Consider the following 23,196-nt stretch of genomic DNA (forward strand, 5'->3'; position numbering starts at 1 on the left):
GGTATTTAAAAAAATTTTTCAGACATATTACCTAACCATTAGTTGTGTCATTCATGTTTTCACTACAGTTTCCTTTCTGAACGGGCTTGATGTTGTCAAAGAAACTGCAGCATCACTCCGAACCTACGTCACACCATAATCCCCTAGATGACACAGATGGCTTCCATCTTGTAACATGCAAACTTGTATATTTTATTTGCTACATTTTCTAAAATCCAAACAGACTGGCATTACATGCCTGCATCATAGCATAAACTACCATTAATGCCTATGTCACACGACAAGTATCCAACTGCCAGAATTCCTCAATTTCTGAACTGTCTGGTTGCCTTGGAGAGGGATTAGGCCTTCGTCCCAGTTATTAGTCAGCCTGACTCCTCAGACACCAGTTTAACAACAGAAATAATCCCAGGCAGTTGAAAGAAAAAGGTTCAAGTTCTCTTCGGTTCGAGCAGAGAATCAGCTTCAGTTTAGGAGCCTTGCACCCTCTCAGCTTCCTACATCCTTCCCTCCTTAGCTGCATTTCAGCAACACATGAGTCCACTAGCTCAGTTGTTCGAACCGGGTATATATTTCTAAGTATATTGCAAGAGAGGTGCTTTTTATTCCTATCAACGTTGCTTTACATTGAGGTATAGCTAGCTACATGCAAGCAGTAACATGAAAACCAACAGGATGGAATGGTCAAAGCTCTAGGGCAAAGCAAGGGAGAGCAGTATTAGGTGGACAAAAAAAGGCCGAGATAAACATTAGGGGAAAAGGGGGAAGGTGTCTTTCATTTTGCTGGTGTCAACACTGCCAACTTTGCCAAAGCCTGCAATCTAACATCAGAGAGAGTGGTGACCTTTCTGCTGACTCCAGGAGCTGGCCATGCACCAAGCTTCAGATCCAGTTCAATAAACCTTCATTTGAATTCTGTAAGGCCAGCATAATTTCACTCTGCATCTTCATCTCCAAAGAGGAAAGTTATTTTCATATAAAAAACAAGGTGGAGCTGCTCACTCCTAGAACTACTAGTTTGCAGAGACTGCAATACAACAGTCTTCTGCCACAGATCCTCTTTTTCTGTACATATCAGATACTTCTGGTTTGGAAGCCTTCTGGATGACTTCTGTTTTTCCCATGTAATTGTGAAAGACTGGACACTGTGGCTCATCTATTTTACAGAAAATCTCTTTAAAACTGGATGTCTCAACAGCAAGGCTGTCAGCAACATAAGACTGTCTGCATATTTGCTTAGCCTCAGCACACCATAGAGCAAATCCTTCTGCATTCATCTTGTGGTCCACATGCTCTCCAACACTTTTTTTTCACACAAATATGTACAGAAGGAAAGCAAGCCTCTGTCTTATTACAATGCTGTAGAAATATTCCTGCTTTCAACTTCATCACTAAGAAATCTTTCCTGGCTTTCATGTAAATGTTTTCTCTTCTGTTTAACTTTAAGTAAACTCTTTTCTTTGGCTTACATCGAAATATCTGACTAAACCAAAAACCAGCCTGGTTCCCAAAGTAAATGTCTGTCTCTGTTGTTAAGATACAGTAAAGACATACTTTTATTTACCAACAAAAATCACTGTACAGTTTAAACAACCAGCTGCTGTGAGAAGGAAGAAGCAATTTTGGCTGACCAAACCAGGATCTTGGCAAACAGCAGTCTTGTCCAGGATGTTGACAGATGCAAAAGAGCCCCCAAGAATTAAGTGGATTGATAATTTTTTTTTTCTCCTCCCCTTAAGGACTGCTTCATTTGTGGGACAGGAAGAGCTTTGGCGCTCTTCTAGGAAGGGACACATCTTATAAAACAACTTGGTTCTGCTCAACACAGTGCACAAATATCCCACAGTCCTCCTCAATCCCTTTATGTCCACTACACTGAGATACACATACAAGGTCTATGTCACATTATCTAGGTTTGAGAGGTTGTTTTTTTACTCTTATTTGTGATCAACTGATTTTCACAGTCAGTTATATGAAGTTAAATGGTCTTTCATCATCTGAAAATAAAGAGGAAAAGAGGAGGAGCAGAATGGAATTAGCAGACCTGATGAATCTCTAGCTACAAACTTCCTCAATGTTGGCCAGCTCCAAAACCTGTGCCCTGCCTGCCTTTCTTCCCTTCGCTGCAGTGGCAGGCAGGCACTATTCTATAGCCTGTTCCCAGAATAAGCAGATACATACAGTAAGGACAGGAAAACTTTCCTGCTCAGGGATTAACAAGCTGTCAGTTGATGGACACTTCAGCTGATCTTTCACCTCGGAGATTCCACAGTATGTTCAAAAGCGACAGAAGCCATCTGAATTCCTTCCATATTTAAAATCTAAACGTGTTTAATTGCCTTGTCAGCTGATGGACTGGTTATGTATTTCCATTGGATTTAGGTAATTTTAGAGAGCAATTTTAGGCTACTGCCAATTGGACAACTCTCTGTATCATTGTGTATTGTGCAAGGAGCTTTTTATCTGTATCTGTGATTATGACACATCTAAGTATTTGCACACTTCTAGATAAATATCAAGATCAAATCCTGTATGCAGTCCCGCGAGCATCCATGCCATCTTCCTACTAGAGGCTCCAGAAAAGGAGAGAAATTATTACCAACATCAGAAAACTTACTGACACTGCAAAGTCAGACAAAAATTACAAAAGCAGCAACGAAATGCTGCTGTGTCTGCAGTACAATGTTATGTCCCAATGTTATGGGAAGGGGTTCTGAGCACCAAAAATCTGGATACTCATCATCATTCACCAAGACATGCAAGACGTTTCAATTATTTATGGACTGAGAAGAAGTTAAAATCCTTTGCATTCACAAACTACCATTTATCCAAGGGCATCTGAAGAGATGGTACGAATAGAGAGAAGGCTGAAAGGTAATCAGAGCCAAGAAGAGATTTTTCTAGGCAACTATTAAGGAAAAGTATTTTCTTTCATATTTTCCCTTTTTATTAAAAGTGGATTAGGTAAAGTCACTGGTAAATGGAAAAAAAAAACCCAAAGAGAATAGAAAAGCATATTTTATTACAATGTGGAACTAAGAAAACTGTTGATGATCAGGAAAAGGGCATATTTTAAGCAGGAAGTTTTCTTTTAAAGACATCTGCAACATCTTCAACATCAGAGACTAAGCATCAGTACTCACAATACAATTCAAAACTACAACCATGACTGATTAACAGAACCCACGTATAATATATTGTTGAGAGCAGAAGCATCCCATTGCATTTTGTACAGTATAAGTGAAAGTTTCCAAAGGAAAATAAAGGGGAAAAGAAAAAAGCATCTGATCTGGACACTGAGACTTCTATTTTTCTTATAGCTTCTCTCTAGCACAGCACCATGTTTTCCACTTTTTTTGCATTCATAGAAAACCATAAAACCCAATGGGAGATAGTGCAAGTCGGTCAGTGGTTCATGCTGGAATCTAAAAAGAACCTGAAACAAGATTTCAGAAAGATGACCGGTCTCCCATCTTCACATGGGGACAGAATTTTAACTGCCAACATTAATAAACATGATCAACTCCTGTCTCGCCTGGTGTCACTTCCTCTAACACCCTTCCATATTCACTGCTCAACTCAGCACTCCAGCAACACCATGCTTTACCTTCCACAACCCTCCTCCCTTCACTGTGTCCTCATGATCTTTCTGAAAACACTTTTACTTTCCTCCTCCCACATCTGTGCCTTGAGTTTCGCCTCCGACATTTTCTTGACCGCAGTTGGTGTTGCACACCTCCACCTCCTTTCTCCCAACATTTATTCCTTTCAGCCTCAGTTCGCTTGCTTTGCCTTTCTGTCTCGCACTCATTTTTGTGCTGTCTTTGGGCCACCTTAACATAGTACTTCCCTCATGTCATCTGCCTCCGGCATTTCACTGTCTGTGCAACTCCCAGTCACTCCCTGCTTCTTGGACCTCCAATAATCCCATCCTCAACTTCTTCATTCTCCTGTCTGCACTGAATTAGGATATTGGGTATCCAACTACGCTTCCTTTTGACTTGTCCAATTTAATGTCAGTAGGTGTAGGCCATTTAGATCATTCTATAAATACCTGTTAAATCTTTACCTTCCTCGAGTCAAAATAACAACACTGACTAAGTGTCACAGTCAATATACTGGCACACAAAGTTTATATAATTTCTGACATAACAAACAAAAATTGCTTTCAATTTGTTCACATGGAATTTCTGAAGTTTAAGCTAATTAAACCACATAACCAAAACATGGATTAAGAAGCTGCCAGCATTTTTGTTCAAATAACTGTTTGGTCACACTTCTTAAGGATCTAGGAAAGAAAGTTCAAGTATGGCTAAAATTACCAACCTAGTTATTCCTATCAAATTTTTATCATTTAAATATTACCAGTTTTGAAGTTAACTTGCAGAAAGACTTGTTTCAGTTACTTAAGAAGTACAATAGAAAAAAAGTAGGCACAGCCTTCAAATGCTATTTAAAAGTCCTACAAATCATATCATTCAGGCAAAACATTTAAGAGATTCCTACTTAAGAAACTATTTGTGTTTTCATTGCAAAGCATCTAGAAATTTGATAATGCATCCTATTTCTACCAATACATTTTATAACTTCTAATTAAAAGGACAAATATAACTAAGAGAATGGTATTTGCAAGACATGTTATTTACAACACAGTATTTTGTCACATTTGAGAGCATAAAAAAGGACAAAACCAGCAGAAAGTTGTACATAACTGCCCATGTTTCTGATCTCACACACACATGTGCAATGCAGAGTATTTTTTGCAATTGTTTCTGTTGTTCATGAGCAGAATTTAAGAATCTTAACTAAGCTACAAAATGTTTAGCTGTTTGGAAGACAGTAAGAAAATGGAAGTCTGTTTTTGCAGAGAAAACTCAAGGAAAGAATGCATTAGTGACAGCAGAATACTGGCTGCTCCATTTAGATATCAAAACAATATATTTGTGAAAAGGATTAATTATATAAATACTGAGCAACAGTTCCCACTGACGACAACAGTGGAGTTTGGTTAGTCTCAAGAATTTTTATAAATTCTTCCACCTCAAAGGAAGAAAGGAAAAAAGCATGGTTAGACTTTAAGGGGCAGCTTCTCCTAAATCACAGATTCATCCTATTTGACATCCTGTTTAAATGTTTTCTCCTTCTCATCAAACTTTAGTTTCAAAGACACTATACTCAATAATAGGCCAAACCAGCCAGGAGATTGACAGCATATACAGAGGATAAAAGAACAACTCGGAAGGATTATCTTTAGCAAATTTTTCTTTCACCTTTTCCCTGACTTCTGTTCTACATCCAAGTTCACTTATGTTCACGGGCTTTACGGACTCAACACAACACTTTATTGACAAGTGCCTTTTTTTTTTTTTTTTTAACACAACCCTGGATAAAATATGCTTTTATTAGTCAAGTATATTTTAGCAAGTTGCATCCACTTTTCCCTTCATGAATTGACAAAATACTATCACAAAGATAGAAGAAAGAAGATGTGACCACTTTGTCTTGTGGCATTCTTCATCCGTTACAGACAGAGCATCCCAGATCTGAGCTTTCACTGCAGTGCACCACTCTGGCTCCTGCGTTACCAGCACCGTAGGATCACAGTAATACTCTCATCTTACTGTTTAGCTTCAGACACCAATTTCCAGGAGATCTGAAAGCAGTAATTTCTGTGTCAGGTCCTGTCAAAAGTCCATCTATTCAACAGAGGAATCTTACCCACTGAAACATTATTGTCAACAGCATAGTCTGTCTGTAGCCTGGTATTCTGTCTCTTGCAAAGCCCACCTCTGAGTGCAGAGAAAAGTGCATAACCTCAGACACACACCTGGATCTGTAGCACTACAGCTTGATAGACCTCTCCTTCTAACTCCTGCTGATCAAGACTTGTGAATTTGCAAATAATTATAAACACAGCTGAGGCTGGATACGTTCTCATCTGGACTCAGAGGCATTTTTCCCTCTCCAGAGATGCCCACAAGTGTTATTTGCTTCCTCCAATAATGACTGAAGTGTGAAGTTCGGGAACTTCCTCCTATTCCTACACCCCCCACTCTGGTGCTGGTTTACCTCTGGAGGGGTAACTTAACTGCTTTTTTGCAGGGTACAAGTGCCAGACAATCCTCTGGAAAAAAAACACCCTAGGGAGAGGGTTTTTACCCATTAGACTGAAAAGGCCCTGGACATCTGTGATCCCAAGTCTACAAAAACAGTTACGGTGGAGACAATATATCAAAGAGATCTGCAAGAACAAATCCACTGGATATTACTAATAATTGTTAATATTGACAATAAACATTAGCCTATCAAATAATCCCAGATCTGGTAAGAACTTTTGTTTGCTCTCAATAAAAGCAAAAATAGTTTTTTTATTTATATATTTTAACTTTTTTTTTTTTAAAAAAAAAACACGCTTGCTTCAGTTTTTTTCTGAGTTCCAACAGCAATCGATAACTGAAATAAAAAAAATGTTGTAAGTTTACATAGTCCTGGCATTATGTATTGCCTCTGCACATCAGAAGACCCTCAGGCACATCAGGAGCTGAAAAAAATGCTCTACATTTTGCCTATCAGCTCAAGGAAAGAAAACTCTATTTGCCCAGTGACATGAATCAGGCAACACTTCCATCCAAACCAGCAAATCAGAATAACTACGGGGTTTTTTTTTTGTTTGTTTTAAGATAAATAATCATCATTTGGCCAGCAATAAATTTTTATCTGGACAAGATGCTTTTGGTATCCATTACTCCCTGCTTTCCTTATCCGACATTTTAAATTGTTTTGAATTTGTGAAGTAAATTCCCTAAGGGTTGTCCTGCACTTTAAGAGACAGATTTTATTAATTGAAGACAACAAATCACTTACAGAAAATAATCGTAATGTAGGAAAGGCCCAGGCAGGGTTGTACTCTGAAAATCTCTTTGTAATTGTAGCCCCTTTAGACAGGCATAATCAATTAGAAGTGGTCTGATTTTAACCAGTTGCAGGCTCATTACATTGCATTCCCATTTCTGTTGATGAAAATCAGCTTCAGCCCATGGCCTGGAACTCATATACAGCACTTCCTGGGGCCTCTTAGATAAACACATCAAGAAACAGTTTTATTTGGATTTGTCCTTCACCCTTTATTCATTGAAACAACTTTACAAATCAAGATTAAAACAGAAAAATTGGCTCAGAACCAGAGATACACATATATGAGTAAGATATTTAATCTCAGAAAAGTATAAAGCTTCAGTTAATAATTATTCCTTACAGAACATTTAAATGTGAGACTCAAAACATTCATTTTTAACTGCTGAGTTTAGTCTTTCTCTTACTGTGTCACAGGACACTCAGGTTCTATTTAATATAAACATATTACTTCTTCATTTCAGAAGGGCTTCTGCCTGTGATACATAAAATTGTCCTTAATATATCTTCCAAGTTTTCAAAACTGTATTTCCAGTCTAAGTTTCTACTCTCTGTAGATACTGCCTGCAATATCTAATTTTAAACCTATATAGGAATGAAACTTTTAAGCAAGACAATATTAATGAACCATCCCTGAGTAGAGACTCTACAGAAATAATTGCTTTCCTTCTACAGAAATTGTACCTTGCAGCACCCAGGTTTGGAACAGTCCACATAAGCTTTGAAAAATAAATGAGTCCACTACAGTCAGTAACCCAGCCACATCCATGGTGCAGTCCCTCAGGCTCAAAGGGCTATTCACAAGTCAGGGACATTAAAAGAAACAAGAGGGGAGTTTCCTGGTGTGGGGAGGTCAATAAAAGCCTTTGCAAGTGTGCAGCAATTGTTTAAAAACCAAAACAGATAAAAAACCCAAAGATAACTGAAATACGAAAGAGACTGATAAAGTAAATGTAATGCTCAGTAAGTAAGCAAATGAGGATCCTCACCTGGAATACTGGCTGTTCCTTCGTAAAGGAAAATACAAAAATAGAGTTGAAGGGTGAGTGACAAGCATAATCAGAAGCAGAGGAAAAAAACTCAGATGAAGTTAGTACAGAAAGACTTTAGATTTATATTACAAAGGAGATGAACAGAGGTAGAGGATCATGATTTAAAAAAGTGTAAAAATTATTATTCCAAAGAAGATCTATTTTTAAAAAAGGAGTACTCAAATTAAAAAGAAGGGTGATGAGTCCAAATATGGCTGAACGGGGCTTTGGAGGTTGTTTTTGTTTATTTTGCAGATGTGATACACAGCTAGACTTTTTAATGTATTCCAAAGGATAATCAATAAAATCAATGGCATATCAGGATTTAAGGAACTTTATGTTGTATAAATAACAAAAATAATTTTTATGTTGCAATACATATTTACTTATTGATCGTAGGTATACCTTACCCAAAACAAACATAGGGAGCCAGGAAAAAAAACTCATCCCTAGAGACACGCTATATTGAAACTGCTTTATATAGGGTGGTGCATTCCTTCCTATAAAGCATGCAGCCCTTATCTAGTCACAAACAGTGGTCAGTACCCGACAGAATAAGGCCGACGGTGCAACGTCATCTGGAAATTTCCTTTACTGAACAGTAGTACACCTTGACATCTGGGACCCATGAGAGGGGAATGACTCTTCAGAGGACATGAAAGATCAGACCCATCTCCTAGAGCCCCCAATAACACTAACTGTCTTCCTCTGGTATAGTGGAACCCGCATCACATATTTTCTGTATGTCTATGCTTTTGTTATAAGGGCTAGATTCTGCACCAACCTATCTGAAGAAGTTTGTTTCAGACATGTTCATCACCAAGTCATTTTCCTGACAACTATCACTATTTGAACTGTGCATGGACAAGAAATCACATAAATAGATATTATGGAATTAAAATGGAACTACTTCTACCAAAGGTCTAAGCAAGAAAGCAGAAGAAATTGCTTTTAAAATTAAGAGCAGCCCCCAAAACAAGACTATCTGAAAGAAAGAACGGTTCCAATGACTTAAATGCAGTGTTAAAATTAGTCATTAAGAATTTCAATGAAATGAAAGAACTATTTTTAATTGCCTTCCTGGACTGACAAGGTAATTTATTACTCACTTGTTCATAAGAAATGAACAAAACAGGCCCACAAGGAAGCTAGTTACAGCTGACCGAAAATTGCCTATACAGAGTCACACTTGAAAGGGCATCCCTTCCTCCATACTTTTGTTTTCCTTATTGTTTACAGTTAAGTTTTGTATTGCTGCAAACAACACTCCACATCATTAAAAACCATTGATAGTTCTGACTGGTCCTTCAAAAACTTCACAGTGATAAAGAATATAAAACAAGAAATTTAAAGAAGCTCTCTGAGTTGTTTCTTATAAAACTTCTAAACATGAGAAAACACTGTTTCTCTGAAACACTTTCAGGTGTCTCATGAGGGAACATCTCTGTGGCTTTCAGGAAAGGCTAAAGTAACAATATTCTGGGGTTTGGATTTTGCTTGTATTTACAACCTCAGAGCAGAAAAACATTATGGAACACTGGAGGGGATCTTTTTTGTTGTTACATAGTTCTAGGATTAGGAATACTGCAAGATCATCGCTTCAAGCTTTGATGCGGAGCTGTACATCATTCTTCTCATCAACAATCCTCAAGAGTAGCTCTGCAGAAGGCATTACAAAGGACCCTTTTATACAAAGCAGCTAAAGGACTCCAGCATTCAGTAGACACCATGAATACAAGCAATATATTATTCTCCCTTTGGATTTAACAGAGCTCAGAAATTTCCCCACAGATATTCCATCCGATTTATCGAACACTACATTTGACTTACCTTGCTTTTGAAACTTCCCCAGGTGCGTACTCAGCATCACAAGGACATCGACAAAGGCAGCTCTGGTCACCAAACAAGGATTTGGCCTAGAAAAATCAAATTGCTAAAGATTAAATCCTTATAATATGCATGTTCAGAAACAGCAGCAAAACACACCATCTCTGTGTGTCTATCTTACTTAATCGATGAAGATCAACTACTGATCAAACTAGACTGCATATACAAAATGAGTAGGCCAAGTTATCTAAGCTCCACTTCCTGGTCCATTCTGAACGAGAGCCTTCCTAGCAGAATGGCAATACCCTTCCTCCATCCATTCCACCAAATCGCAGTTTATACATTTCATTATTATTGGATGAATCAGCTTGCCCTGGCAACTGTTTGTGTTTTAACTGCTCAAAACTAAACCAAACATGTCTGTTTTCTTTATAGATAATGTGTTTAACTAAATGCATTAACAAAAATAAGTCTTCAGGTCCTATTGTTACAGTTCATAAAAGAGAAAATTCCCCATGAAACATACCTGCTACATCTTTTTAACAGTCATAGCGCTCTCACTGCTCTGATGGGAGACCAGAGAGGCACGCATGTTTTTAAAATTAGTTGTTTTTTTTTTTTTCCCCAGACAAGCATATTGGGGATTTTGTGTCTATAATGTAAATTGGTAATAAGCTACTTTCTGCTCTACCTCTTCAAGTCGCAAGTGATAGATATTTTCTCTTTAATTAGAAAAGTAAAATTAGGTTAATGACTTCACTTTTCTTTATATTGTTATCATTGTATGTTTCAGCCAGGAAAACTTTTCTTAAAATATAACTTAATATGTGAACAAACAGGAAATCCAGTTCAAAACACAGAAATTATTCTGATGAGTCCAATGGGACTTGTACTAAAACAAAAACTTTTAGAATCAAGCAACACAGGCTTAAAGTATGACTAATTCTGTTCAGTATTTCATTTTTATTTTATCTGGCACTTTCTTTGTATGCTTATCTTGATGTTTGAAACTCTTTCAAAAAATTGTTAATTAAAAATGTTCCAACAGACATTCTCAACTCCTTAAAATTCAAGTAAAAAAAAAAACTTTTTTCAAATAAGATACGTGATCATGACATGAGAACGAAAGGTCTGAGGTTCTTGCGTAGAAGTGGGGCAGCTGTATTTGCCTGTGGAGAGTTAGCCTATGATCCTGTTAAAAAAGGCAACTTTTACCAGAAACACTGCTCTCACCTTCAGTAAACTCTGTAATAAGCCTAAATTACTTATGCTTTCTTTTATGGCCTACAATACTAGGCATCCATATAGCACACAGCAGACTACATGCTACCAGCATCTCTCTTTTGAAAAGGTTTTTTCTCCTTTTGCATAAACAGAGACTTTTTAAGACACTTTTTTACTAGTGAAGTAGTCACGAACCTCCCAAAAGTTCTCCATGCTTGCCTCTCACCACTTGCCTTAAAGCACAAGAGCTAAAAGCCTGCCTGCAGAGAAGATGCACAGCAATAAGAACTGATCACCATAAGAAGCCAAAACAATTTTAATATGGCCTATTTTTTAAAAGTTGTATTAGGAAGACTTAATTTCTATCCACCTTGAGGAAGCAAACCTGTATCTTGGGCATCCAGTTGTTGCCCAAGTTGTTCTTCACAGATTTGTGTGAAAACACCACCAAGAAATACTCAAAAGGTTAGGAGCTCAACCCATGAAAAAACAGATCAGTCACAGGCTTAGAAGAAGAAACCAAGAGGTCTCTCACAAGTACACATAAAACAGACAAAAGCAGCCATGACAGATTTCAATTAAGGTGAGGAACATAATAGGTCTACTGCGCTTCAGTTCCCTTGAAAAATGGAAGACTGACTTATTATTCAGCCATTTCACTGGAAAGAAGATTTCCAACGTACAAATCATGCCTTGGGAAAAGTATGACTGACGTAATCTTTACTGAAGAAGTGACAAGAGCAATATGGACATGTTTTTTTTATTCTGGTCCAGCTTTTAAGCATTTACCACTTCATTTTGAGTATGCGCATATGCATGTTTTGATTTTGAAATGAGCCTCTTCTAGCATAAAACATGCCAAATGTTTGTTCTTGGCTGGCTCCATTACCGTGGCGATGCTAGTGAATTCTCAGCTGTATGCACCAGATGGACATAACAGGAAATTCAGTTTTCCAAACCCAAGAAATTTCAGTGTTGTTCAGACTGTAGCAGAAAGCTCAGTCTTGAAGACAATCAAACTGTGATTTGCATAACAGACCTGACAGCCAAAAATCACATGCTGAACATTTCAAATGATGCATTGCACAGTACTCAAGATGACCTGTTCGTGCAGAACTTCAACAATGAGAGTTGGAAGAGTACAAGATGTTTCTTTTTTAACACAGATTCCCAAATAAAGTGGTGTTCTCATAAACAAGCTTTGAAGAAATCTGTCTCCAAACAAGAAAGTCACAGCAGTAGCAAGGGTGGGAGCTCCAGGCATCTGGACCAGCATTCCTTTTTTTTGTCCAAAACCCCAAAATTAGTACATTTCCCTTCCAACCTGGATATTACTGGAAACAAATACATCATATACTCACTTCAGATGATAAACTGTATATGATTCTGAACAGGATAGAGCTAGACATGGTTAGGACTCTCATATATAAGGGTATGTCCACACAGAAATATAAAATGGGTATCAAAACAATACTCATACTACTACACATATATACTAATAGCAGGCTAATGTTGACAGCGCAGAGATCCACATCTCATTAAAGTAATACTTTGTCTACATTAGCAAGTAGCTTGATGTTAATAACAGCCTATCTGTGAAGTCAAACAACTGGTAGCAAAGACCCAAAGGCCTACCCTGCCCAGATGCATTAAAATGTAATTTTCAGAAGTTCATCTTGTTGCTTTTTGTTTCTTTTTGGATACAGTTTATAGCCAGCCTGCTCCAGGAATCTCACTGCACTTAGAAGCTTATCCCACAGTTTCTAGCACTCCTTCGTGATGCTGTAACTGTACCTGGAGGGGGACTGTCCAGGTGGAAATAAAAATCAGCTCACAGACAACCACTGAGTTAAATTTCACCAACAGCCAATATTGCAGAATATTTCAACACACCTGACTGAAGAGAGGTCAAAAGCTGTCTGCCCTGACTAACATGTAAAAGACAAGTGTCATCACACACTTGACCTGCCAGGCAGAGAGGAAGAGGACACTTGCAACCTTTAGAAGCACAGGCAGGGACGGAAAGGATTATTGCTTAAAAAGAACAAGGCCCTGAAGAAATGTATTTCTAATTTAATCAAGGAGAATGAAACAATGACAGGAGGAGCCGCTGCGTCCCTACTAGATCATCACAAACTCCACAGAAGATACAAGGTGACTGAAAGAACACAAGTCAAAAAGTTAAAGGGACTGAAGGTTTTAAAGGGTCCACAGATTTGGTTTTTTTAACTGCCCAAAGCTCCAGCGTAACAGTATCTTCAGTATGGGAAATAAAAGTGTCTTTTAAAAATTATTATTTTAGGTAGGCACGGCTGAACAGTAAACAAATCTGAAAACACAGGTGCCAGTTTCCATACTGTTAATTTTGACACATTATAGCAGATTTCTCGATTAGATCCTGAAAATAAAGTCCTCCAAACCTAGACAATTTCTTATAATCAATGCTGAACAAGTAATTGGGGATAGGGTAGTCAGAGTTCTTTGTAATTTCATTTTTAATTTGGTACGTGAATATAAAATTAGAAAAGAGCTGAAGTCACGGGCAGGAGGAAAGCTTTTGTTAGCCAGGGTTTTTTTTAAGAGAAAAAGGTTAATGGAATGAAGTAGTCCTTTTAAATCCACAGGCTCCTGTTCAAATGCCTTTGAAGAGGCCCGGGTTAAGCACTTATAGAATATTATATGACTGGAGTAACAATAAGCTATTTGTTTTCAACAAGGAACTGCCTGGTAGGTGGCTCAGGAAGCGTACCCTTCAGGAGATATTCCCTCTCTGCAGATGCAAATCAGACTGGGCAGGTTCAGAAGCTCCATGTGCAATACTGCGTTTTGCTCCAGCTGGCTTTGGCTACCTACAGCAGTGCTGGCACTGCTTTGATTTCTGTTCTGCCGTTACTGCCTTTGAGTACCACTGATTGCAGCTTAGGTCTACGTAACATGAAATCAATCCTGGACTCTGACAGTTTGGAGCTCTGCAAATATTATTTTTTAAAAGTTTGATTCACCTTTTATAGTTAAGTCATGCTGAATTTGAGGTAGTCATTGGTTTGCTTATTTTGGATGGCAGATGTGATGCAAACCAAACTGGCATTTATTGAAGAAATCAGCAATATGTGGTCACAGACCTCCTGTGTACCCTGCTCACATACACCGTTTCAACTCTATCAGGAACACACGGCTCAACTTCTAAAGTTGCAGTTTCTCTTGTATTACTGTTTATTTTAAAGAAGATCAACATTAATGAATTACGGAGCAATTTACCTCCTCTTCCAAGGGAAACAACAAGGAGCAAAGAACATGGAAAGCTCACACATTTGGCCTCAATTCTGTCATAACACTGGGAAAAAGATTTAAACAAACTAAATACACAACCTCTTGCTCCTCTAACCACTAAGGTCTGCAGAGGCCCGTAAACATAATTTCTATTCATTACGGGACACCATTTAGAACCATTCAGATTTCTATATATAAACAAAGATGCCAACACACATTTACGTAGAGCAAGTACCAAAGAATTTTGATGTACAACTTTTGCAGATTCTCATTCTCTTCTCAAACCTCCAATTTTCCAGGACACTAAGTCAGATGACTTAAAAAGATGACAACTATTTTCTCCTGGATTATTCCTCTTTTTTCCAAAAGAGCATCACCTCACTTAGAGATGAACAGTAAAAACAACAGTAACATTAGTATATTGCATTTGTTACATAAATGACAGATACTAGTCACTGATTATGAAATCAAAGATGTTTGTGTTAATGTTTAGAACACTAGTTTTTGGTTATTCTAGTCAATAGAAATTCAGTGTTTTCCAAAGAAGCAGTTTATTTTATTCATATTTTACCTGATTAGGAAACAGATGTTGCAAAACTATTAGCAGAGCAAGCACTATAAATATACAGCAACTTACGATATTTACTAAACATTTAATGACATAAAAATCAAAGCACATTTGCTCAAACTGTCAATGACCACTTAACCAATTTCAAATGCAACCCACCAATCAATGTCTATTAAACAAAAACCTGTAACACCTCTCATGAATTAGTTTAGCTATAGGTATTTTAGTGTAGTTAGCTAACTTAGGGATATCTAAAATAAAACTTTTGTAAAAGGTCTCAGAAATGTTCTGTGTTTTGCAGTCTCCAAGCTCTCAGAATACTCTGAAAGATTCAGATCTTTCAGCCAGTGTTGCTTTATGAATACAAGCTAATCTCATTTGTCAAACTGGAATATAATTTTATTAAGTAACTAACAAAATAGAATTTCCTCCTAATAATATGTAACACGTACATCACATTTTTGTTTACAGTAGAACAATACATAACTATACAGGGCATCAGCCAACATTTTGTCAGAGCAAAATACAGCGGTTAAATGACTGTTAGCTTCTTCTAATCTACACACTCAAATTGGTTACTCTCACCCCCAATCCTTAAAAATTGCTGACAAGATTTGGCTCATGAATCAAGCTAATGTGGAACTTCAGTCAAAATTATACAACTTAAAGTCACCTACAAATCCCTGTATTTTGTCCAAAAAGTTCACGACACACTCTTAAGCATCACGGTAAAGAAACAAGTGCTGGCATGATTACAAGGGCAACTCTTTCAAAGGCCAAGTCACAGCTGCCATGCGAACCTTATGACTCATGTGACTGTTTTCACTTCGGTTTCCAAAGTGATCAATTAATTAAATTAACTGCCTACTCCTTCTCTGCTCTTTAATGAAAAAGTCACTCTTACTGTAATGCTGTATGTTTCTGGAGCCTTTGGAAAGGGTGAAAAAGCCTAAAATTCCTGGAAGGAAGACCTTTTAATAGGATTAAGCTTATCAATAGTATTTTAGGAAAAGCCCTGTATTAAAAGAAAAAGAAAACCTGTAATAGCTAAACACCACCCTATTCTTCTGTTTAAATAACATGTTACTGTCAAAGAAAACCCTCAGCAACACCTATTAAATTTTATATTTTTAGATGGCAAAAAATAAATCAGCCTGCTAGTGCTCAATTTAAATCCTGAATTGTCCTACTTTCTAATCATCAATATTACGTACAGCTTTTGCTTCCAACAGATAAATCGAATTGGTTTCCTAAACATCATATTCCAGCTAATACACAGGATGCTACTGCAAAAGCCTTTGCACAAGTTCTTCTATTTCTGAACTTTAAAAACATTTCTGATGAGTCAACATTTTATATACAACTGAGGCTGGAATTTCACCTTTAGCTCTAGCATATATGCAGGGAAGAATGTGGATTAAGTCCAACAAGTCCTAATGCCAGCTGGTACTTGGGGATTGGGTCTATGCAACTTCCTATTCTGAGTTTCCCAGTCTGCCTTTGTCTTCCATAAACTCAGCTCTTCAGGCTGGTACATAGCAATTAAATTTTAGGTTTACAGTATGTCTTTCCCTTCCTATCAAGTTCCAGCTTACTCCTTCCTGAAGAACAGCAAATCCCTGCAAAGTATTATTTCTTGTGGTGGCCAGATTCTTCTGATATGTGACCTGCAATTATATCAGCTACATATCTTCTAAACGCACCAGGAAGTGTATCTTCTCTGATGTTTGAGTCTTGATACAGTTAACTCTACATAATCTTTAGGGGGCTATCCAAAGGGAGTTTTTATCCTTGGAGGGTTGCTGATGAACCAGGCCAAGCTGGCCTTGTATAGAACACATTTTACCTGCAGAGAAATCTGGAAAATGATCATTTGTCACTCTTGGAGGCGACAAAGGTTACGGAAATCACACCTACACATACAACGAGCATCTGATTAAAAGATTAAATCTCCCATTGTTTTGGTTATTAGCTTTCAAATTCTGCAGTATTCTAAAGACTGAGATTTTGGGGGGTATATTTGCTTAGAAGGCAGCCTTCATATTTCAATCTGTTTTCTCTCAGAGCCCACATCTGTAGCACCGAATCAACATGCATGGCCTTCCTCTTGTCTTCTTTAGGAGACATTAATAATGGATTTAATTATTAAACTTTGTCCATAGCATTTTTAACCGTGTAATACAAAACCAGCACATGAGTGAACATCACGACCAACAGACCTATACTTAATGGAAAGCATTTAAAAAAAAAAAAATAATGAAGCCTACACTACCAAGTAATCCTTGCTGAGTTCCTGGAAGTGCAGGAACACCCACACAGAAACACAAACATCTAGGAAGAGCGCATCTGCTTGCCCACTTGGTGCTGTTGAGATCTTCTTGGAGTAATTACCATGTGCACAGTCGCCCTGACTTGCCCATTCTATATGGCCAGCTCACCCTGCATTACAGCAGGCATCTTCTCCAAAGGGAAAGTTGCTGGTCTGGTGATTTAAGTTCTTGTTTCCCTGGTAAAGGCAGAGAATTTGTTGCTTCAAGAGGAAGCTACACAAATTCTTCTTTCATTGTGATACCACCAAGAACATCCTGAGTTTCAGCTATTAAGAAAAATTAATTTGTGCTCTGGCTGTCCTTGGTGAATGATACTGAAAGGCTGTGTTTTGTTGGTGTTGTTTTTAGCATACCGGATTGATAAAATAATCCTGACTGTTCTCTTTTTTTGTTCTCTTAATGAGAACCATATGTGATCCCTTACCAGCATCCTAAAAAACTGAAGAGGTCAAACTAATCCCATGTGCAAATTTAATGAATTTTACACAATTAACATCAGGGGTTTCACCTATAAAGAGGCAAGCTACTAAAACTCTTCTTTGTTTATTTATTGCAAAGCATTTTCAGGTATGAGTGAGGATTTATGTCCAAAACCTGTAATTGTACATGGTTTGTGCCTACTCTGAATGTTGCACTGGTGGAGGGCACACATCTTAAACAACCTTATTCAATTCTTAATATTCCCTGAATGTTCACATTTAAGTTAGCAGTATACCTATAAACCAGAGTCAAAGAATGTTTTGTCTTACGCAAAGTACATTTTAAACTTCAGTCTGAAGTTTAAACATGTGTACTGATACCCAAAGCAAATGTTCCAAAACAAGCAATCACCAACAGCCTAAATAAACAATTCATAGCTGTGTTAAGGATACTGTTACCAAAACCAGTGAAAGAGTGGACTTGAAGCAGCACAGAAATCTGAATTAGCCTGCTAAAAGCACGTAAGATTTAAATGAATGCCTCCAAGAATACATTTACGAACAATGACGTAACTGTTATTTATGACTCTGCTCTCAAAAGCAAAGACAAACCAAGCTAAATTAGGCTCATGGGTCAGAAAGTGCAGATTAATAAATTACCACTGTGCACCTGAAGTGGAGTAACTGTTCATACTAGTATGCTTCGCTTTCAGCTGGAACAGCACAACAAAAATTCCCCTTGATGTTCTGTGTGTGTAAAAGCACACACATGAATTATTGCTCCGGTCCAGATGACAGAAAGTTAACTTTTCAATTTGAAACCTAGTTCCAGAGACTTCCATAGAGCCAGGCTCAGTCATTAAAACTATTTCCAATTTTTGAACACCGCTGTATAATGTCTACAGACCACTAACGAACAAAGGTCAATAACTGCACTTCTCAATGTGTAGGTTTTAAAGACAGAAATGGAAAAGTGGAAAAGTTACAGGAAGATGCCAAAGGCAGGCATAGCCTTGGAAGGACAAGAAGGTCCATTTTGATGTAGTGAAAGAGGAAGAGGGTCTCCTATCCAAAGAGAAGGACCACTCTGCCAAGGTGGTTACATTCTCCTTAGTTGTTGCCTTCTTGCTGTTTTTAAGGTACAAAAAGCCCCTTCCAAAAATCACACAGAGGCTGCTTACAAAATTGCAGGGAGTCAAGGGCATCTTGCACCTAGATAGACAGACCTGCATGTGCCACTGTTTTGTCTTTAATAGCCTGCTCACTAGAAATTACCGCTGTCTCTCCTAAGGGGCAATGAGAAGAATAAGGGCTTATTTAGTTTACACTCTTTGAGCCACGACGTCCTGAAACCACAGTGAGGCCACATTCCACACAGACGGCCTAAATGCCCCTCACATGAAATGCATTCTAGGAAGGACCTAAGACTGGTTGTCTGCCTGTTGTCACTCACATAGTGCTGCCAAAAGCGGAGGGGGGAAAGGGGACGCTACAGGCTTGATGGAATGGCATGGCCATCCACTTGGCAAGTTAACATACTCCGTAGTATTACAAAATACCCGTGAGATTTCCCTCATTCAAAGTAGTTATAGATGGATCATCCCACAGTCAGCCTGGAGAAAAGTGAGCAGCAAGTGGACAGTGAATCCGGTTTTGAGCCCAAGCCTGGAATAACTTTTGCATATATTTGTTGTGTAAGCTTGAATCTTCTGCCTCTACATCAGGACCCATTTGTATTTTTAACAGTCCCATCCGTAACGCAGAAAGCTAAGCAGCAGCACCGCAGAGCACAGGATATTTGGGTTATAAAGCTAAGTGCACCACACACCATAGGCGGTCCATTCCAGATGAACAAGTGACTCTTTGCGAAATGCAACGCCAGTTGGTTTTATGCAAGGCTGTTCCACACAAGTTAGTTTCAAGAAAGCAGCCTTCTTAGAAGTAAACTTTCCCAGTGCAGACAAGCTCTCAGCTAAGAAATGGCACATGGCTAGAGGTTAGCAGAGTGTTATGTGACTTTTGGCAGAACCTCAAAGTCTTCTCTCCCTCCTGTGGTCTCCAGTAAGAAGGAAGGCTGGAAAAAAAAAAAAATCTAACTAAAAGCACTGGAAGACAGCATCTTACAGCAAAGCTGTGCAATGACATGATTTCACAAATTTTCCAATACCAATGCTTTGCCATGCCAAAGGCTACAAATGAAACAAGACAGATATTTCCGGGACTTCTGTACAACAAATTACCAGCTCCAAAGGCTGCTCTTCTAGTTTTCTGTATTTATGAAGCAGAGGCATCTAGAATTAGTCCTGTAATTCCTTGGTATGCAATTGAGCTAAAAACTACTTTTTTTTTTTCTTTCTTTAATTCATTTGAAAGAGCTCTGAACTCTTTCAAAGGCTTAGCTTGATATATTGATTATTTTTTTAAAGCTTTCACCAGACTGATTTCCATCACTTCATTCCATCACCTCAGTTCTCCAACAAAGCAGATTTTATGTGTTTTTTAAATTTCTCTTCTTCTCCAACACCCTGCATCTCCCATAATTGCAAAAAATGCAATAAACTAACACTGGTGTGGGGGTGAGGGGAAGCAATAACATTACTAAACCACTTTAGACTAACAAACAAGCATATTCCAAAACAAAATAAAAACTATCAAATGAAGTATAAACCTCCAAGTAAGGTGAAAAGTTTCAAACGCCACCTTGAGAAGTGGATGGAAGGCAGGTCTTATTCATCAAAACATCAAAACCGGAAATACTACTTTTGAATACTCACAAAAGCTGGTATTTGGAAGATGTAAAAAGAAAAAACCAAGGAAGGCGGAGGAAAGATTTTTTCCTTCTGATATTCTAATATATGCTACAATGGGGAAAAAGCAACCATGTTCCATTAACATGAAAAGCCTGCCTTCACAAAAAAACAGAAAATACTAGTTGAAAAAGCGAATGTTTTATCAAATTCAGTTTGGGGAATGTGAGCCATTATTTTATTCTCTAAAGCAAAAATCAAGAGGGGGAGTGGAGAAGGGAGAAGAAATTAGTATTTTACAAGGAATGTGCAATAGTTTCTTCAGCTATTCTACACCAATACATTCTGATGAAAGGAAATTACATTCTGGCCCTGAAAAGGTAAAAAAACCCAATCAACCAAAAAAACCCACCCAGTTCAGCGAACAGCTGAAGAACATTAATCTTTCCTCCAGATATATAAAAATGAGGCTAATTGTCATGTAGAAGAACTATGTATGCAATCCAAAATTTTGTAATTCAAGTTTCTCAGACAAGTTCATTCCATAGTACAAAGGAAGTATGTAGTTGAAAGAACACCAGCAAGAACTTTACCGAACTAGCACAAAAATGTGAATGAAGACTGGATTTGGAAATTATTTGGAAATAATTCCCCATTTCTCCAAATTCACAAACCATCTTCCTGTTATTTTAACTTATTTTACCCATTTAAGATTAACAGTGAGTGCCTCTAACGCCCTCTTTTCAAACAATCACTGCACTACAGTATTGGTGACACGCCAAGTTATCTCCTTATGAAACAGGCAGAAGAAACAGATGGGAGATTCAGTAATTTTCCTCTGTGGTACTCACTCTCTCTGCCTAAACAGAAAGAAGGTAAGAACAACTGTACGCGGACTGAAGGTCCAGCCAGCCACCACCCTCTCTGACAGTGACCAGCAGCAGATGCACACCAAGCAGTCTAACAATCGGGCACGAATGAAGTGCTCGTTTCCTGATACTCTCTCCCAACATCCAGAAAACTGCACAGACAGACGTACTGAGTTTCACAACTCAGTTGCCAAGCAACCTCCCAAAACTGCTTTAAAGCAAGAAAAAGAGAAAACAACAACAAAACCCCCAAAACCCACCGTTCATCACAGAACAGCTGTTCAGCTCCACACACCCAAATATAAATGGTAAAGCTGCACACTGAATGTGGGAGACTAAAACTACCAAAAAATACCATCTATTTTAATATCTTTATTTCTTTGCTTGGGTTGTTTGTTGGGGTTTTTGTTTGGTTTGCTTTTAAATTATACCACACTGAACACATTTATCTCAAGCAGAAAGTTAAGAGGCAAGCAAATTTTTCAGCTTTATCATTTATTGTAGTCTTAAGTTTAAAACATATTTGGAAGTAGAGCTGGTTACCAAACATTTAATGGATATTTTACTTTTTTTAGACTTAAAAAAAAAAAAAAAGGGAAAACAAAGAAAAAAAAGAAAACACACCTTAGCTCAAAGTGTGCCTAAGGATGTATGGCTGTACAGGCTCAGGGAGAATCACAAAGTACATCAGAAATTTGCAAAAAGAGTTTTTGTCTCTGTAAAAAAACCCAATGTCTTAACTTAGTGTTGCAAACCTGTAAGCTCTGGAGAGAAAGACATTTAAAAAAACTTCAGGTATAGCATTAACCGCATAATTGAGAATGCACAAATATGAAAAGGAGGCTACAACAAACTGACAAAATGAAAACTACTGACAGAAGTTTAATATTAGCACATACAGCGGTGGCTTTTTACAGTCAAGTGAAAGGGCAAATACATCTCTTCAGGCAAATATCTATACCATGTATCAGGATTTCTTAGAGAGAGCCTGAAAACATATTCTTTCTAGAGATAATACCAAAAAAAAAAAAAAAGTCAGCACTAATATGACTGAAGTATTAAAAAGGCTAGTTCTGAAAAAAATACTTTGAAAACATACAATTTATTTAAAATCTGTAATGAACAGAGCCTGGCACTTACATATTTGCTGCAGGAAAAAGAGATTTGAATTATGTAGCACTAGTATCTTTCTACTGAATTTGGTCTCTGGTGTTTTTTTTTTTTCTTTGTAACAGTATCAATGGATTTAATTTAATTAAGTAAATCACCTTTCTCATTTAAAGACTTAAAAACGCTTATGCTAAGTCAAGTCAAAAGGTCCATCAAATCCACCACAATGTCTCCAAGTGGGGCAGAGAGCAGATGCATATGAAAGGGAAGCATAAGAACAGTGACGCTTGCCAAAACCTCTCTCTCAGCCTTCAAGGTTGCTGAAGAACTTCTTGACCCTACTGTGACGTCTACATACTTACTGACCTCACTGCGCTTTTCTTCCATGACTGTTCAATCATTTGTTAAAAATTCAGGTTGGTTTTAAACCAACAGTATCTTGTATCATGGAGTTCCATAGCTAAACTAAAATTAAATTAAAAACTTCATCATTTTGTTTCTTCTAAATCTGCCATCTTGCATTGGAAGGGATGCTAATTACCCATCCCCTTTCCATGTGACTCATAGTATTAAAATTTTTTTCCGTGACATCCCTCAGTTGTCTGTTTCCCAGGCTAAAAAAATGTCAGCCTATTTAGTCATTCCCTGCCTAGAAACTATTCTATACTTGTTATCAGTCTTTTTACTGCTCCTCATTTCTGTATCTTCTGTATCTTCTCTGGGATTTACACAATACTCAATATACGACATAGATTAATATGCAAACATAAGTGTGTTTTCTGTTTTGTTCTGCATTCTTTTTATGGTATTTCCGCCTCCCTTCTCAGGCTCTACCAAGAATCAGGGTGATTTTTTCTAAACAAAAACATCTGCTCAGTCGACCACTCTT

At 37.7% G+C, this 23,196-nt stretch overlaps 1 protein-coding gene across 1 annotated transcript in view; it reads right to left on the bottom strand.

The window, feature by feature from the left end:
* Positions 1 to 23,196, bottom strand: part of THADA (thyroid adenoma associated) — a 161,053-nt gene that overhangs the window by 36,744 nt on the left and 101,113 nt on the right. Inside the window, exon 30 of the mRNA XM_009709470.1 lies at positions 9,774 to 9,859. Within this exon, the coding sequence (XP_009707772.1) occupies positions 9,774 to 9,859 (86 nt within the window). The remainder of the gene's footprint in view (positions 1 to 9,773; positions 9,860 to 23,196) is intronic.

This window comes from Cariama cristata, unplaced genomic scaffold (assembly GCF_000690535.1).
Source record: "Cariama cristata isolate BGI_N322 unplaced genomic scaffold, ASM69053v1 scaffold11771, whole genome shotgun sequence".
Lineage (NCBI taxonomy): Eukaryota > Metazoa > Chordata > Aves > Cariamiformes > Cariamidae > Cariama > Cariama cristata.